The 17,666-nt window shown below is 45.7% G+C and overlaps 1 protein-coding gene across 1 annotated transcript; it reads right to left on the bottom strand.

Annotated features, from left to right (window-relative positions):
• Positions 1-697: 697 nt before the first annotated feature.
• On the bottom strand, positions 698-7,056 carry LOC311316621 (cAMP-regulated D2 protein; the record flags this gene model as incomplete). Its single annotated transcript, XM_084447519.1, has 8 exons — positions 698-1,150; positions 3,200-3,372; positions 4,122-4,262; positions 4,390-4,508; positions 4,724-4,851; positions 5,521-5,654; positions 6,075-6,276; positions 6,550-7,056. 8 exons carry the CDS (start codon positions 7,054-7,056, stop codon positions 698-700), a joined length of 1,857 nt encoding a protein of 618 aa, XP_084303645.1.
• Between the last annotated feature and the right edge of the window lie 10,610 nt (positions 7,057-17,666).

Here is a 17,666-nt window from a genome sequence, read left to right as displayed (position 1 = left end):
AACTCGCAGGCAAATGTACTCAGGTAGTACTAAGTTTGGCACAACGTACACACATGATAGAGTATTGAATACAACCCCCTGAGAACCTGGCTTACACAACCCTCAAACCAATCGTTTTTATTTTATTTTAGAATGATGATTTCTTCTTTACGATTTATTGTCTAAGAAAACAAATGTTCCAAAATGACTCACGGGTTACAACAACAGTGGTGTTTAGGTATTCCACATGATTACAGACATATAGCAGTGGGGGAGGGAGGAATTGTCAGGACAGGGGAGGAAATGCTGTCTTTCAAAAAAATTAATACACTTCCCATATCAGTGGGGAAAATATAATTGGGGTTTTCTGTCATCATTTCACATTTAACTGGTTACTTTCATTCTGAGAACCATCTCTCACCCTCTCTCAGCCAGTCTATCCATCTTGCTTTTGGTTTGAGTCTACACTAAGAGGTGCTTCAGGATATGGTAGCCCCTTGGAGTCAGATCTAGGCTGAGTTCACCCTTCTCAAATCTGTTAACGGGGAAACCTCAAAACTGACCATGCATTGCTTTTAATAACACAGTACTCAAGTCTTTACACAAAATACATCTAGATCTTTATCGATATCAAGGTGAAATCAAACTAATTTATTTACCAAGCCGTTCAGATACCATACAACCCATTCGCTGATTCACCTACGCCCACGCCTGTGCCCTAATAGATGCCCAGCTTGTCCCAGAAGTCACAGATATGGTCCCTGGTTCCCACCTGGGCGTGCGAGCGTACAGTGAAGTTCATCACCAGCCAGCTGCTGGTGTCGGAGTAGCGAGGCCATGCTGGGGGTCTCTGCTGCCTGCAGAAGCCTGTCTGCTGCGCCCGCGACCCAGGGTCACCCGTGTGAGCAAATGACCCCCAGTAACACAGCATCCGGTTGGAGAGAAGCCGTTCCGGCGGCGTCATGGTGAAGTTGGCGACGGAAGCGCTGTTGAAGAGGAAGGGCAGCTCGGCGCCGTGGCAGACGTGCTCATAACAAAAGCTGAGACCTGACCAGATGCGGTGGTCGGACGCCACGTGGTCGAAGGCATACATCCAAACGGTGCTGCCCGCCAGGGTGCCTGCACGGGCCGACTTACGGGAGGGGCAGAGGAAGATGTAGTCTGTCACAATCTGGGAGGGGGGAAGAGAGGGAGAGAGAGAAACAGGAAGGGAGATGGAGAGAAAGCACAGTAAAACAGACCATCCTGATGTATTTGTGGTGTGTAAACATTTCCCCTGTCTGAACAAACAAGTGAAGAATATGTCCCGCTTGACCTGAGATCCAACACACAATTGGAGCTGGAGCTCTTTTTCTCTAGCCCATTACCTGGAAACCAAGGAGTACACGCAGGAAGACCGCCCACATGCTTGAAAAACAGCTGTCACCTGTACCGCTTCGTCTCCTCTGAGCAGGAACACACTCAGACAGTGGAAGGCGTACGCAATCACTGGCCAGCAAGAGGACTTGATTTGGACGGACCCTCCTGACAGACACAAGCTGACACAAAGTTGCCCTCCAGACAGAACCAGTGCAGACTTTGCAGAGGTGCAAATGCACACTTTCGTTTTTCTTCACGCTCTTCAGCTCTACCTCCCTGCCCTCCTCTCCCTTTCTCCTCCCTGCCCTCCTCTCCCTCCGCAGTTTTACGTGTCCAGTCTTGCGAGTGTGTGTGTGTGTCTCTCATTCTCCTTCTTCCCCTTTCTCTTTGACTCTCTCTGACATTTGCCCTCTCCAGGGTGCTTCTCTTGTGTGAAGGGGCTTCCTGAGCTACGGTCCCCAGCCGTAGCTGGGCTATGTTGTGTGAAGTATGATTTACTTCATTGGGGTTCATTAAGATAGCCCCACTGGGCATTATTTGGCATTAGGTAATTGATTTCCCCTAAATAAAAAAACAGAATGCACCTTTTACTTCACAATCCTCAGGACTAATAACTGCAGAAATTGTTGTTTGCAGAAAGCAAAGTAGTACCCTGAGAAATGTATTGTCTCTGACTCCCTCATACACCCAGTAGCCTAGTGCAGTCACAGTCTATGATTGAGTGTTCCCCCTTTGTCTCTTTCATCCTTGTCCTAAAGGCTGCTCCTCTGTCACTATATGACAGAGGAGCTTAATTTTGTGAAGCCGGAGTGCGTCTGCATCTCAAAGAGACATTCCCCTCCATATGAGCTTCACGGCTACATACTAATGATGACAGAAGCTGTGGGGGTGGAAATGTAGAAAGTAGAGCTTCAGCGACCTCTGCTGGTAGTTTGCAGTGGTGCGTGGCAAGTTCAGGAAACAGACAAGCAGCAATTGAACTCATTGACTAATACTGCATGGCAACAGAAAATTACAAACTACCCTCCGGAACAGTTCATGAGGTTATAGTATATACTTCACAGATTCGCACATTTTTCAGAAAATTACAATCAAACCAAACAATCGTTCTCGTTTACTAGACCTGAGAAAGACATGAGAGTCCTGTTTTTGAAAAGCCTCTCTCCACCACCCTCTCCCTCCTCAATACTGACTGCCTCTGTGTGTGTGTGTATGTGTGCACGTGTATGTGTGTGCGTGTGCGAGTGAGGGTCTTTGCAATGGGCTTTCTGCTGGAGACGACTCTGGGTGATCTTAAATTCCTTTTAGGATGTTTCTAAGTTTGTAAGCATTAATATTAGAAATGGTGCTCAGAGAGCACGGACCTCTGGCCATGAATGCACTCCGTGGCTCTGTGCGTGCGCATGTGCGAGCAGGTCATTGGTACTGCTGCATTCGTTAGGTCGAGATCTTTATGCCAGTCCAAACACCGTGCTTTGTGACCTTCCCATGTCAAGATATGGCCATTTCAATTCCCCCCATTCAAAATGCACGGGGGTAATTTTCCAAAATGTCAAAAAAATTAATGGAGGTGAATGGCCGGCTGTATTTGGGCGGCTCGTGGACCCGCCCTGTGATTCAAATTCGCTCCAAAATGTAATGGGTTCTAAGTTGGACCATGCTACACCCCTCCACCGAGTTTCATGAAAATCGTTCCAATAACCCAACAAAACATTACCTCTATCCCTACACTTTCGCTGGGGCAGAGGTAATAAATCCTCCTCAGATAGTAAAATCAGAATAGGTACGTACATACGTGCAAACACACACACCTAGCGCGACCCGCCCCCGCTCCCCCCAACACTTCAGCAGGAGACCTCACCTGAGACAGCATGTCCCTGCGGTCTGCGTTCTGGTACAGGGGCAGGTACTTGCGCAGAATCTTGAGGGCGTGCTGTTTGAAGATGGCCGCGGTGTACACCGTGCACTCCACCGTAGACACGGGCTTGGTGAAGACCCCGTAGACGAAGATCACCCCCTCCTCGGAGGTGGTCCCTGGAGGTCAGCACACACACACACACACGCACAAGCACAGGCACACGCGCGCGCGCGCGCGCACACACACACACACACACACACACTAGAATATAGTAGGGACGTGATACTTAAATGACCATCGCTTTCTTCCACCACATTTATCAACGGCTGATCATTCGTATGATGGCATTGGTGGCATATGATTGTTTGATAGAAGAATGTTTGATAGATCACAGGTGGACGCTGTTGTACCATCATTTCTGTGTTCAGATCTGCACTCGGATCTGCGCTCCAATGATAAATGAGGGCCACTGATAAATGAGGGCCATTGAGCGAGAGACTTTTTATTATCTACAGGAACACGCACACACTGTACAGTACTCTCACCACACTCCATTCTGTATATTGTGTATTTTGCATTTGTGCTTTTTCTTTTTTAGATATATTGTATTTGCACTGTCCTGTCATTACACTGTCCTGTCCTGTCCCCTATCTAATATTGTCTCCATCCGTGTATATATACCATCTACCATGTACCATCAACCTAAACAAATTCCTATGTGTAAACCATATATATGGCAATAAACGGATCTTGAATCTTGAATATTCAAGAAATATTTCAATAGATTATAAAGGATACACTAGGTTTGGGTATACTGCTACATGGCACATATTGTGTTACTGCACCTCATCGGCGTAGTTATTTGAACACCTTCTGGACATGTTAGAAGAGTGTTGCGTTGTGTGAAGAGTGTTGCGTGGCTCACCGAGGAGGATGGCTTTCTCCTTTTGCCAGTGGCCCTTCTGGAAGGCTGTGACAGCCTGCTCCTTGATCAGCTCCCCATCAATGTAGGGCCCCCAGGTCTCAAAGATCTCCAAGAACCGGAATGGGTTCACCACCTTGGAACCTGAGAGAGGAGGGAGAGTGGGAGAAGGGGAATAGCTTGAGAGACATTGCCTTCATTTCCTGGGCACATTAACGTTTCTCTATCTATGTGATGTTGAACGGATAAGGGGGTGAGAGCTGTGTCCCACTTGACTTCATCTGGCCAGCGAGGACAGCCTGGGGGCTGAGGGACAGCAGGCACACGATGTCGCTCATGGTGCAGTTGACCTGCTTGGCAAAGTCCTTGCCCAGCTTCAGGGCATCATGTCTGGAATAAGTACAACAGAATCTGAGAATCTGAGGTAGTACTGTAAAGTCTCCAGTCAGTAGAAGTTGAGTTAGAGTTGATCTAAAAATTGTTCACTTATTCAGAGGTGATTAATGATGATTGACAGAAGGTCTCAGGTTTATGTTAAGTTTTTAGAGACTACGCTATACAAATAAAGTTTGATTTGATTTAGCTGTTTTTCAGATTTTCGTCACCTGGTCTTGAGAGGGATGGAGAAGGGTAAACTCTGGAACACGGCCTGTTTGAACAGGGGCTTGCTGCTCTGGATCATCAGGTGGAGGCTCACTGACTGGGCACCAGCACTCTCCCCAAATATGGTCACCTGGGCCAGAGGTCGATTGCTCACAGTTACAATGTTGATTATAGATTTGCAAACGCATTGGATGTGTCCGTTTAGTATATCTTATACGTTTGGACTACAAGCACTGGTCTTATATTCAACTTACTTTGCACAAAACAAATACAGATATTTTCCATCTTCACAGATTTCAAGTTCACTCATTGGTTGAGATTGTATTGTATACCACTGATAAAATACACAATCTGTTGAAAACCTTTGACAGATGACTACTGCTTGTGTGACATCTGGTTTCTTTCTGGTTTCTTGCATGGTCTAACCCCTGAGTAGCTGGACTGTGTGTGTGTGTGTGTGTGTGTGTGTGTATATACATGTGTGTTTTCTGTGCATGTGGATGTGTTTTCTGTGCATCTGTTCTGCAGCATAACTGTCCCCTCCAAACAATCTTATCTCATCAGGACCTGAGCTGTACGCAGTCTCGCTGCTCAGTGTGACTTCACTACAAATCAGTCACGACAGCACCACAGGAAAGGGCCGTCCGGTCAACAACTACTGCTACAGTACCCCACGAATATGATCTGTGGGTTAACGCTGATTCTGATTCAAGATTGTAATGCCTGTCTGTTCAATGTGATGGTCTGTCTGTCTGTCTGTCTGTCTGTCTGTCTGTCTGTCTGTCTGTGCAATGCTTGCCTTGCTCGGGTCACCCCCAAAGAGAGCGATGTTCCGCTGGACCCAGAGAAGAGCCGCCTGTTGATCCAGTATCCCATAGTTCCCTGCAGCCGAGGTCTTGGGATCTTTTCCAGAGACTAGGAAACCAAAGGCCCCTAGGATGACAAAACAAGTCACATTGTCTAGGGAAATCAATACTACATTCTGAATGTGCACGTACTAGCCACTACGCATTCATTCGGAATAATGGGACACACTCACGAATGTGCACGCGCGCGCGCGCGCGCACACACACACACACACACACACACACACACACACACACACACACACACACACACACACAGTCTCTCTCTCACACACACACACACACACACAAACGCAGTTTCTCTCTCTCTCTCTTTCTCACACACACACACACACACACACACACACACACACACACACACACACACACACACACTAATGATTTGCACATGGTAGAGCCTTTCACGAAAACACCACCCCGTCTAAATGAAGCTAACTCAATTACAAAAGACGACAGACACACTGTACGATCACAACCACAGTCTCACCCAGCCTGTACTCCAGGCTCACCACCACAGTGTGAGTGAAGTTACTGATGAATCGGCCGTCGTAAAGGGGTTTGGAGGCTGAGCCAGCGATGAAATCCCCCCCGTGGATCCACACCAACACGGGCAGGGGCTTCAGCAGAGGGGAGCTGAAGTTCACATCCAGCGGCACAAAGATGTTGAGGTAGAGACAGTCCTCGCTCACCTGCGGAGAAGATGTGGTTTAGGCCGTGTGGCAAAAACATGACAGTAGCAGAGGCATTATTCAATTATTATCTCAATGCTTTCAGCTAAGCATTTCTGGTGTGACTAACATTTCAGCTAAGCATTTCAGGTGTGACTAACATCTCCCTAGCCATATTAATCGGCGACATAGCGTACTGCACACATTTGAGAGTGACGCAAGATCGGTTCCGTCAAACGGCACACTGTGTGACATGAGGACGACCATAAACACATGATGATTAAAAGCCCGTACCTTCTGAGGACACTCGTCGGAGATGGGACCACTGCAGCCCTGCATGCAGGCGTCCCTGGGGAAGGTGGCGTCGTGCACGCCCGGCCAGGGGGTCACTGCTCTGGGAGGCTTCCATCGGTAGGCCCCCACAGGCGGGGCAGCGTAGGGGATCCCGTAGAAAACATGGGACTTGTCTATAGTAAGGCCCTTAAGCACCCCGTCCTTGGTCAACACTATAGGGCCATAGTCAGGGATTCCATTGTTGGGAATGTCGGGGTTGGGAATCACCGTTTTTTCCTGGTTTGTCCAGATGGGAATAGGGTCCTCTGGATAGTCAGGATCTGGGAAGGAGTTCCCTTCGAACAGCAGGTCTCGGTCGATAACTAGCGGCTCATCTCTCACCAGGAGTCCAGGGGACATACTTCTCAGTAAATTCACCAGGTCGATCTCATTGTCGTTCGTAGCCTCTCCAAAATGCATCGCCAGGCTCAGACTGCAAAACAGCAGTAAACACTGACAGCTCTCCATCTTTGACTAGACACAGGACATTTATATTTCTCCAATACTACTTCTCATTTCATCCTTGACATGAATTGTGCGTCTTCATTGGGGCAGAAGCAAAAGCCTGCACCAGGAGTCTTCTACAGTCTGGACTGTGTGTGGACTTGTGACACCAATTTAGCCAATTGGTGAACCATGGACAGTTGTTGGACAAAACGTCCCTTGAATAGAGCTCTGTGGGTAGAGGTTGGGACTCATGACTGTGATATAGCGGACAGCCGTGTGATGCAAGTTCTATAATAGGAGACAAGCGGCCTTTCCTTTACCTAATGTGATAATGCAAATTCCCATGATGTGAAGCTCATTCTTGGCAAGTCACTAGACACAGAACTGCAGGTTTAGCATTTTCAAGTAGGCCTAGAATATATTGGGGCATGAAAGAGAATAGTCTAGCCTACTGCTGAATAATCAAGATGGGGCATGAAAGAGAATAGTCTAGCCTACTGCTGAATAATCATGATAAAGCTTAATCTTATCTCAAGCTTAATCTTATCTCACATTGATAACATTATTCACATTGACTGAGACATCGTTCTACAGGGTCAATATTCATGATATACTCACGGCTAAATAGTTCATACCTTGTTTAAATATCAGTGTACGGCCATCTATTTCGACCAATTGCTAGGGGACTTTTAATGAGTGGCTGAATTGACTGACGCTGTACCTCCATAAGTCCCTACTTGTTTCCAAGAAACTCTGTGCCTTTAGCTTTAGCAGTCGTGCCTAACAACACCCCCTAGTCGTGCCAATACTGTATGGTATACCACGGCTTCTTGTGCCATATCGCTTTAATAGACAGGCTAATGATAAGCTACTGTTGACGCTTGTTAATCGTACCCACCTACACAAACACCGCACAGTGCCGTTGACGTCTTGCACACCTGTAAAGCATTATTAGTCAGTGACGCGTGGAATTACCCAATTTAATCACGCTTGCACATGCAAAACAACACTTTGAAAAACATGTAAATATACTTGATGTTCCTCTTCTCACAGTTAAATAACATCTTTTTTTAAATTAGATATTGGTGTTTTCTTGACAAAACATTAATTTCTGTTTGCAGGACATACATTGCGTTAATCGTATTCATCCTTGTGCCATGCACGATATCCCTCGGTAAGTAGGCGGCCCAAATGTGATGGACCCTTCTCGCTCAATTTTCATGAGCACGTTGTTCTCTGCTTACATCAAAAGTTGTGGGCTATAGCTGCGCTATAGGTCTGATGTTTTAAAAATGGTCTCTGTCACTACTTCAGGAAATTGCAGTCCTAAAACATCTTCCATATGTTGGATTATGGTGAACAACAACTTGTTTGAAAGGTGAAAAAATACCATATTTCATCCCATGTCAAAGTTGTGGTGGTCCATGTTTCATATTGCTTTTTCAATGCTCTTTCTCCAGACCAGGTAATAATTTATGGCTGAACGCCATGAAGATCAACTCAATTTGGAAAAAAGACAAGTTCACTTCCTTGACTGTTTCCCCAACTGTGGAACACAATATAGCCCTTCAGTATGGAGGCGAGTTCAGGAAATGGTCATTTTCAATCATGCCAAGTGAGTCCTTGTGTTCTTCTGAACTGCATTTTGATATATGATGATGCATTTACAGTTAAAAGAGAGCAAGGGTTCAACCGGTGTCCTGAAATGTGAGCAGAGACATTCATTGTCTCTTCTTGCCTCAAGGTACAGATTCCTTGGACTTCAGAGGCAAAATTGAGATGTTCCCCACCCACAATACTATGGTAGGTATGATACCATTGATCACCAGTACATTTTCTCATCCTCTTTCACATGAATCTGTCTTGAAGCCCCCCACCCCCCCAACAGGAAGTCCTGAAATTGTCATCCAAGGAGGTGTTTGCCTGTGAGAACAGAACACTGTACCTTTACGAGGATGAAGACTTCATCCTCGTCATTGGTGAGTAAGTTTTCATGATAGAAGAGATGAAAGGAGGAATGAGAGAAATATATACCGTATGTGTACTGTACGTGGAGGAACAAAATGAGAGAGAGAAAGAGAGAGAGAGAGAGAGAGAGAGAGAGAGAGAGGCATAGGTAGTCATATGGTAGTTTCAGGGAGGTGGAAAATGTGTGTTTGGAAATAAGAGAACTTGACATTGAGCACAACGAGGTGGCAAATGAGGGCGGAAGCAATACTGAGAAGCGACTCCAGTGAGACATGGACACGTTCTCCGTCATGAATCCTCTCCCCAGGCTACACGCTGCGCTTCCCCCTCGTGCTGGAGTCCAGGAGTACCTCTGCGTTGCTGGTATCCTGGATGGAGAAGCTCCTGGCAGCTCCGGACTCCACCTCCACCACTGCCCCTGTCCACTCTGTCTCCATCTACCACCCTGAGATGAAGGCCTACACTTCTCTGAGTTTAGACAGCACCAGTTCCAATCACTACCGATTCACTGCCCTGGAGTCTTGCAGCTCCTACGCTGCCTGCGTGGAGATAGCGGGCACGCACACACTCACCTGTCTCTCCACCATCACAGGTAGGCCAAAACAATCATCAATGAATTATACTGCATGTTGATGTTGAGTTGGTGATATTGAGACATTTGTGGCTTGTGCTTGTTCCATTCTTTTCTGGTTCTGCTGCAGACCCAGAAGTGCCCAGAGAATTCCAGGTGATGTCATGGAACAGCACCAGCGTGACAGTGACATGGGACTGTCCCCAAAACCGCAAGTTTGGTCTCTTCCTTGTCACCGTCTTCTACCTCAACGGAACGGATCACATCCTCGAGGAGAGGTCCTTCAGACACACGCTGGACAGCTTCGAGTTCACCTTGTCTGACCTGCCTCCCTGCAGTAGGGTGAAGTTTGGCCTGCAGACGGCGTGTGAGTTTGGCACAATGTGTCACCTCAGCAAGATGATCATCATTGATGGGAATACTGGTATGAGACACAAGGCTTTTTCCTTCTGTGAATGAATATGTGGTACTTTGAATACTTTTCCCATTACTCGACACATGACTGGGCGAATGAAAGCTTTGTGGTGGACCATCATTTTCTTGAATGGCTGATGATATATTTCTGAATTATGGAAGAGAGGGTGGAAGAGAGGAAGTAAGGTTCTGGAAGATGGGAAGTAAGGTTCTGGAAGAGAGGAAGTAGGTTCTGGAAGAGAGGAAGTAAGGTTCTAGAAAAGAGGAAGTAGATTCTGGAAGAGAGGAAGTAAGGTTCTAGAAAAGAGGGTGGAAGAGAGGAAGTAAGGAAAGAAATGTATGTATCTATGGATAGATTGATTTTAAACCGGCACTAGTATTGATTCATATTAAACCAGGAGTAATATTTTACCCGATAACCTTTCATTTGTGTCATTGGATAGATCTGGTCTGTAGTTGGACAGGATTTTAGATCTACACAGACAGAGCTTGTCAGTCCTCCTCCCCTCTCTCTAGTGCACTCGGACATCGAGGATCTGCGTCTGACTTCCTGGGGACCGGACAATTACACTCTGACATGGGTGGCGAGAAACACCTCCTCCATCTCCATGTTCCGAGTCTACCACGAGGGGGCCCTCCACGCCTCCACCCTGCTCACCACGCACACGGTGGCCGACCTGGAACCCTGCCGGGGGTACTCCGCCCGAGTGGAGGCTCTGTGTGGGGAGAGTGTGGTCATGAGCGCCAAGACCATCAATGCAGGCTCAGGTAGAACAGTCCCCCTGAGTCACCTTTTTTGGATGGTGACAATGAGATTTTATGGAATGGCACTGAATGGGGAAAAAAGGGATATTCCTGGATGGTAGTGATAGTGGTGTGTGTGTGTCTCTTTCCCCAGGACCTCGAGGTGTGTCGGAGCTGAGATACCGCTCTGTGGACTCCACGGCGCTGTGGACCGCCAGTGCCTCCCACGGTGGGGCTTTCCAGTACGAGTTGTCCTATGAGAGCGGCTCCACCATCCAGGAGGGCCATGTGTTGGAGCCTGTGCTTCACCTCCCTGGGTTGACCCAGGGGGAACGTTACGCCTTGAACGTGTGGGAGGTGTGTGACGGGTTGTGGAGCGACAAGCCAGCCATGGTGTGCTTCGACGGCGTCACCCTGCCCCTGCAGTCCCTGGGTCTTGATGAGGACGGTAAGAGACAATTTTTGAAGGTCGTCTGCTACTTTGGATGTGGTCAAGTCTGCGTTGCTAAATATCTAATATCTTCAAAATTACATTTTCATCTCACTCACATACGTACACTTTAGCTTTGCTGATTGTGATGGTGCCTTATGCAACATGGCTCCCTACTCCTCTGTCCCCACAGAGTTGTATTTTGACTTCTCCCACCCATCCCTGGCCTTGGTTGTGCCCTGGTCATTGGCAGTGCCCCTACGAGACCTCAAGTCTGAGCCTAGAGCTGAGCTGGAACGCGTTGTCAAAAACAAAGTGAGTGGCTTTGTGGAGGAAAAATCCAGACACTGACACACAAAACATGAGTTAAGAGTTTTCCTCACCATATTTCCACTCAATGACCCTTGTTGAACCTCTTTTTTTATTTTGTTTATTTTTTATTTTTTTTATTTTTTTAAATCTCCCTGTTATTCTTTTTTTAGTTGGAGGAGATGCTGAAAGGATTCCCATGGAAGCCCAGGGTGCAGTTGGCTGCCTTTGAGGAGATGGCGGGCGAATCAAAAACCAAGATCTTCTTTCAAACGTTCAACGCCTCAGTAACAGACAGAGACGTGCCACTGCCGGTGGGAGATCAGCTGGACCACATCCAGTCCCTCCAGTCACTTTATATCACTGTGAAGGACGGGATCATATACTGGGATGGTGAGAGAGAAATGCCATCACCTTAGTAGTGTTCAGTTGGCAGGAAACATGTTTTGACATGGGTGGACTCATTTGTCCGATCCGATTTGTTTCTTATTTCTATAGGTTGGCGGCTGCTTAACACCAAATATTTGCATGATTAGAGGGTGACATTTTCATGTTTAATGATTATTTTTCCCCATATTGAGAGCAGATAATTTATTATTTCATGGATCCATCCCAGACTCAGATGAATGCTCCTACCCTGACCTAAACAGCTGTCCTGATAAGTCTGTATGCATCAACACCCTGGACTCATTCAACTGTGTGTGTCAACACGGCTACTATGACGTCAGCTCTGCCTTGACCCCGCCAGTGGACCCCACCTCTGGTCCTGTCTGTCACAGTAAGTCTATCCCCTAGTCTCTCTCAGAAAGGGACATTGCTGATCTGGTGAGTCGAACTCTGTGCTTTTCCACTATGCCAGACAGGTGTTAATCAACTCCAGTCTTTGGTTGTACATTTCTACCGTAGTAGCAGAACTGATTCTACTGAAACGTACTACCTGGAGCCAGCATTTAAAACCTGAAAAGACAGTTTAAACATGGGATCTCTCACTGCTTCTGCTTACAAACAGAAAACGGATCGTTCACCCAGTGCCTGGGCAGACTGATGGCCGGAGGCATAGCGAAACCCTTCCTGATTGGCCACTTTGGAGGCGACGTGGCGGTCATCCTGAATGACGGCCATTGCGCCATGGACGAGAGCGAGACACTCTACTACTTCAGCATGCCTCGCAATTCCTCTCAGTGCGGCACCAAGAGACTGGTGAGTGACCAGACAGGTCATGTAGAGAGACCTACACAAAGTGGTGTAGCGTTGTGGTTAAATTCTAATCATGTGTGAGGAAGGTTTGTAATGGAATCTACACAAGCCATGTTGGATGTTTACCAAGGTTGTCAATAATGAAATTGTACTGTGTGTGTGTGTTGTGTGTTGTGTGTTGTGTGTGTGTGTGTGTGTGTGTCCAGGCGAACAGAACACACGTTGAGTTCCAGAACACACTGACGGTCACCTTGAGCCGAGAGAGAAGGATCACACGCAGAGATCTGAAGGTTATCTGGAAGTGTGTGTACCCACGCAGCTATGTACGAAAAGCAGAGATTGCTGTGGATCTAGAATGGTGAGCTATGGTATCTTGTACTTTTTTTTCAGAATCGTGATACAGTAGATCACAGAAGCCCAGTCAAAAGTGTATGGTTTCAACATTCAGATAGATATTCAAGCCTCGCATGGTGTATAGTTCTGTCATGCAAGCTATGAAATAAATCATATACAGGTTACATACAGTACCTACAACATTCTGAACCTCTGATCTCATTGAATACTCAATGTTTTGACTCAATACGCAGTTTGAGTGAAAACATTTTCTATACTGAACAACATCCTCGCCTTTTTTTCCCTCCAGGATCACCTCCCACTCAGTGGTGGAGTATAACGCGTCTCACGCGCTGGTCCTGACCATGACCATGTACAGTGAGGTGTCCTACACCTACAGCTACAACTATGTCATCGACCTCGGCATGGAAGACGTGCTGTTCTTCGAGGTGGCACTGCAGGTGGACAACACCTTCGCCTCCGAGGTCCTGCTGGAGGTGGTGTCATGCTGGGCCACAGAGTCCACAGACCCTGAAGACGATGTCAAGGGCAAGTTCCTCCAAGACGGGTGGGTTACCACTGGGAGGGGAAGGGAGAAGGTATGTGTGTGTTTGTGTGTGTGCGGGGGTCTCAATAGTGTGTCCATCTTTTGCCACAGGCTCAAAACTCATCTCTTCAAGAAGTACTGCCATGATCCTCCCTCTTAAGCACCTAGCCTAATGTAGATTGCTATTCTTGCACTTTGCCTTCAGCACTAGATTATGTTCTTAGTTACAGTACTTGTAGTACATTGGCTTTTCCTACATTAAATGCAATTATTGTAAGTCGCTTAGGATAAAGGTGTCAGCTAAATGATGTAATGTGTGATGTGGCTTCCTTGTCTTCTGTCTGATTTGATAGCACTGGGTAGGTGAATGGAAATCCTGGTAGTGGATATCTGCCATATTACTTTCCCCTTTTCTGAACATTTTGAACTTCTGAATGACAGTAGAGTGGTGAAGTCTGATGTCACTTTGTAGGTTGAAAAGTTAACTGAAAAGTTAGCTTCGCCACCATATTGGTGTGGACATGTAGTCCAAAATCCATTCATCCATCCAGCCAAAAAAAAATAAAAAATGAATGGGATTTGTGAAAAATGCCGAAAATAAGGTCTATTTAACAGACTCACCGAATAGAGTAAGTTTTGTTCTAAGAGTTAAAACACATCATTGAAGATAATTACTTTTGAAGCCTTTAGTTCGGTTCTGTGGTTGATGTTATGCTAAACATTTTTGAAACTTTTGAGACAAAATGACATCACCTCACCATTCTGAGACTATCAAACCTCTCACCTGGACTCATTCAACTGTGTGTGTCAACACGGCTACTATGACGTCAGCTCTGCCTTGACCCCGCTATTGTCCACCCTAGCTGCCCTATCGACAGCACGTTCCATTGGCTGTCGGCTAATGGGGAGGCCCAGAGGAGCAGGTTCTCAGTTCACATGTTCAAAATGCCCAAAGGGTTGCCCATCTACTTCCACTGCCTGACCCGCATATGTCGACACGATGAAGACTGCACCTCGGTAAACTGACATGTTTATTTAGTTGCTTATGATATTCATGCTCAATCAGTAACATGGCATTTCAAATATGTCTTATATTCAACAGCTTTTCCCTCCTGATATTGCATATTGATATTTTCAGTTATTGCTCCCCAACGCTTTCATGCTCCTTTGCTCTTATGAGGCTTCTTTTCCAAAGCGTGCTTGTTGATCAGTTTCAGTTGTTGATCTGATATTGTGCTTTCTTATTTGTGTGCTTTAGAACTGCACCACTCCTCGACTTTCCAAGAGGTCCGCAGACCAGAGGGATCTGAACCCCAGGCAGGCAGCGGTGGTGTCTGCAGGACCACTGATGGTCAACCTGGACGCTGAACCAGACACCAAACCCTCCCACTGTGAGTTGGGAATCAGGGTTGTGTTCAGTGTGCACAAAAGGAGGGACAATGGTTTAAAATTGAGGCAGTATTATCCAATTTTCTATCCAATTATGTATTGTGTATTTATTTAGTGTCTCTTTCCTTACAGGGAATGACAGTGTGATGATGATCTCCATAGTTGGAGGGACCATAGGCTTCTTGTCATTGACAGTACTTGGAGTCAGTGCAACAAAAGCAATAATGACTTATTATGAGAGGCCAAGGCCTCAATAAACACGTGAAACGGCATCTAATTTTCTTTCATGGATAATGTGGATAGATTGGGGTTTTCCTCCAATGCAGTTTGCTGGCACTGTGAATGTACCCAAATTGATCACTCCTTATAATACATTTATTGCAGATTGTCACACTGCATTTATTGACCATATTGTCATTGCTACACAAACATCTGCCCAGGGTAAGTTTATTTGTATAGCACATTTCAGCAACACGGCAATTCAAAGTGCTGACATTAAAAGTATCAAGACAAAGTGCAACACATAAAAGGTCATATAAAACGAAATGCTAAAAAAGGACATTTAAAACAAAATGCAGGAAAAATTAAATACAGGAATAAAAGTTACAGTGCAGTCTATGAATAATTAATTATTTGATTTAAAAAGCAGCAGCAAGTATTCAGTCTTGATTTAAAAGAACTGAGAGTTGCAGCAGATCTGCAGTTTGTTTCAGATGTGGAGCATAAAAACTGAGCTTCTCCATGTTTTGTTTTTACTCTGGGGACAGAAAGCAGGCCTGTGCCAGACGACCTGAGAGGTCTGGATGGTCCATAACGTAGCAGCAGATCAGAAATATATTTTGGCCCTAAACCATTCAGTGCCAACAGCAGTATTTTAAAGTCAAAGATACATTAAGATAATATTATTTAATATAATAATGCTACATTATTGTGACCGCTGCATAGCAAGCAAATATACTTTAGAAATGTGATTAATAGTAGAGGAACGTGATGGACGGCACTTAATTAAAAACTCATTTTCCCAGTGGGCATTTGACTTCCGGCTTAACGTTTCCGGTACAACAACAATGGCGACCTCCAACGTGAGTGAAGCTCAGTCGGGAAAAAGGACCAAAAAGACTACAAACTTAGGTAAATGATGAATGTAACACAATGTTAGAGGTGGAATTTTATAATTGAATTGTTTTACCAATGTTTTCTAGGAATTTAGTGAAAATCATCTTGAAATATAGTCACCCTGCCTGTGCAAAGCGTGTTAACTTAAGCTAACACGCTGGCGTTAAAGTCCCTAAGCCGACGCATTTAAACTACCAGGGTAACGTTAGCTAGGTACATTACTATAATACTTATTCACAATAAGTCATCTTGCCTCAGCTCTAGATAAATACAATAAAATAATAATAAAATAAAAAAAAACACAGCTCTCAGCTATGTAACTTCAGTACCCAATACACTATCAGTGTCTGCTTTGGTGTTTTCCAGTGGATGAATCTCAACTCCTTACTGTGCCTGACGGATGGAAAGAGCCAGCGTTTACTAAAGATGACAACCCCAGAGGACTCCTGGATCAGAGCAGTTTTGCCACCCTCTTCCCCAAATACAGAGAGGCCTATCTGAAAGAGTGTTGGCCACTTGTGCAAAAAGCTCTTGGAGAGGCAGTAAGTTAAACCAATCATCTTAGGCAGAAGTACCCATGAATGACAGGAAATCCCCATAATGTATTCCATAGCTATGACTGGATTTGACAGGAATGTTTGTAAGTTAGGCCCTAGTGCATGCTTTTCTTTTTCTTGCTAACCCACAGCATATCAAGGCCACCCTTGACTTGATTGAGGGCAGCATCACTGTCAGCACCACCAAGAAGACCTTTGACCCCTATGCCATCTTGAGAGGGAGGGACCTCATCAAGCTACTGGCCAGAAGTGTGCCATTTGAACAGGTACCCAACCAATGTCAATTAATGTTAAATTGAGAAGCTAATGGGTTTCAGACCATTGGATGCAAGATAGCTTGTATACAGTGCTTAAATATGTATACATTTTTTTCTCACCCAGGCTGTGCGTATCCTGGAGGATGACATGGCATGTGACATCATCAAGATAGGCACATTGGTCAGGAACAGGGAGCGGTTTGTAAAAAGGCGACAAAGACTAATAGGACCAAAGGGTTCTACTTTAAAGGTGAGACTTAAACCAGGGTGGGCCGGTTGGGATACATTATGGAGAGACACATACACACACACACACACCAGATGGCAGCATTGTGCCAATTTTTGATAACGAGAACATTCTAGTTCGGCTACTATCTAGGACCAAGTACATAGAGAGAGATTTTTCACAATTGCTCTCCTCCAATATCACAATGCCCTCTCCGTCCCAGGCGTTGGAACTGCTGACAAATTGCTATGTGATGGTGCAGGGGAACACTGTGTCAGCCCTGGGTCCCTTCAACGGCATCAAAGAGGTGGGCCCACTGCTCAAATAAATCAGCATGCATCAGTTCTCTTCATCATACGCTTGGACGACAGAGGCATAACTCTCTTGACTGTGGAATATTGTCTGCAACTACAGTATAATGAATAATACAGTTAACTAGATGCTGATTTTCTTTTCTCCAGCTTGAACTTTGATGAGGTTTTCTGCTGAAATCTGGCCTTTCCTTTGTAGGTCAGAAAAGTGGTCCTGGACACCATGAAGAACATCCACCCCATCTACAACATCAAGGTAGGA

Source organism: Borostomias antarcticus (assembly GCF_949987555.1).
Source record: "Borostomias antarcticus genome assembly, chromosome: 13".
NCBI classification, from domain to species: Eukaryota; Metazoa; Chordata; class Actinopteri; order Stomiiformes; family Stomiidae; genus Borostomias; species Borostomias antarcticus.
The sequence above is the reverse complement of the archived record's forward strand: the minus strand, read 5'-3'. Positions and strand labels throughout refer to the sequence as shown.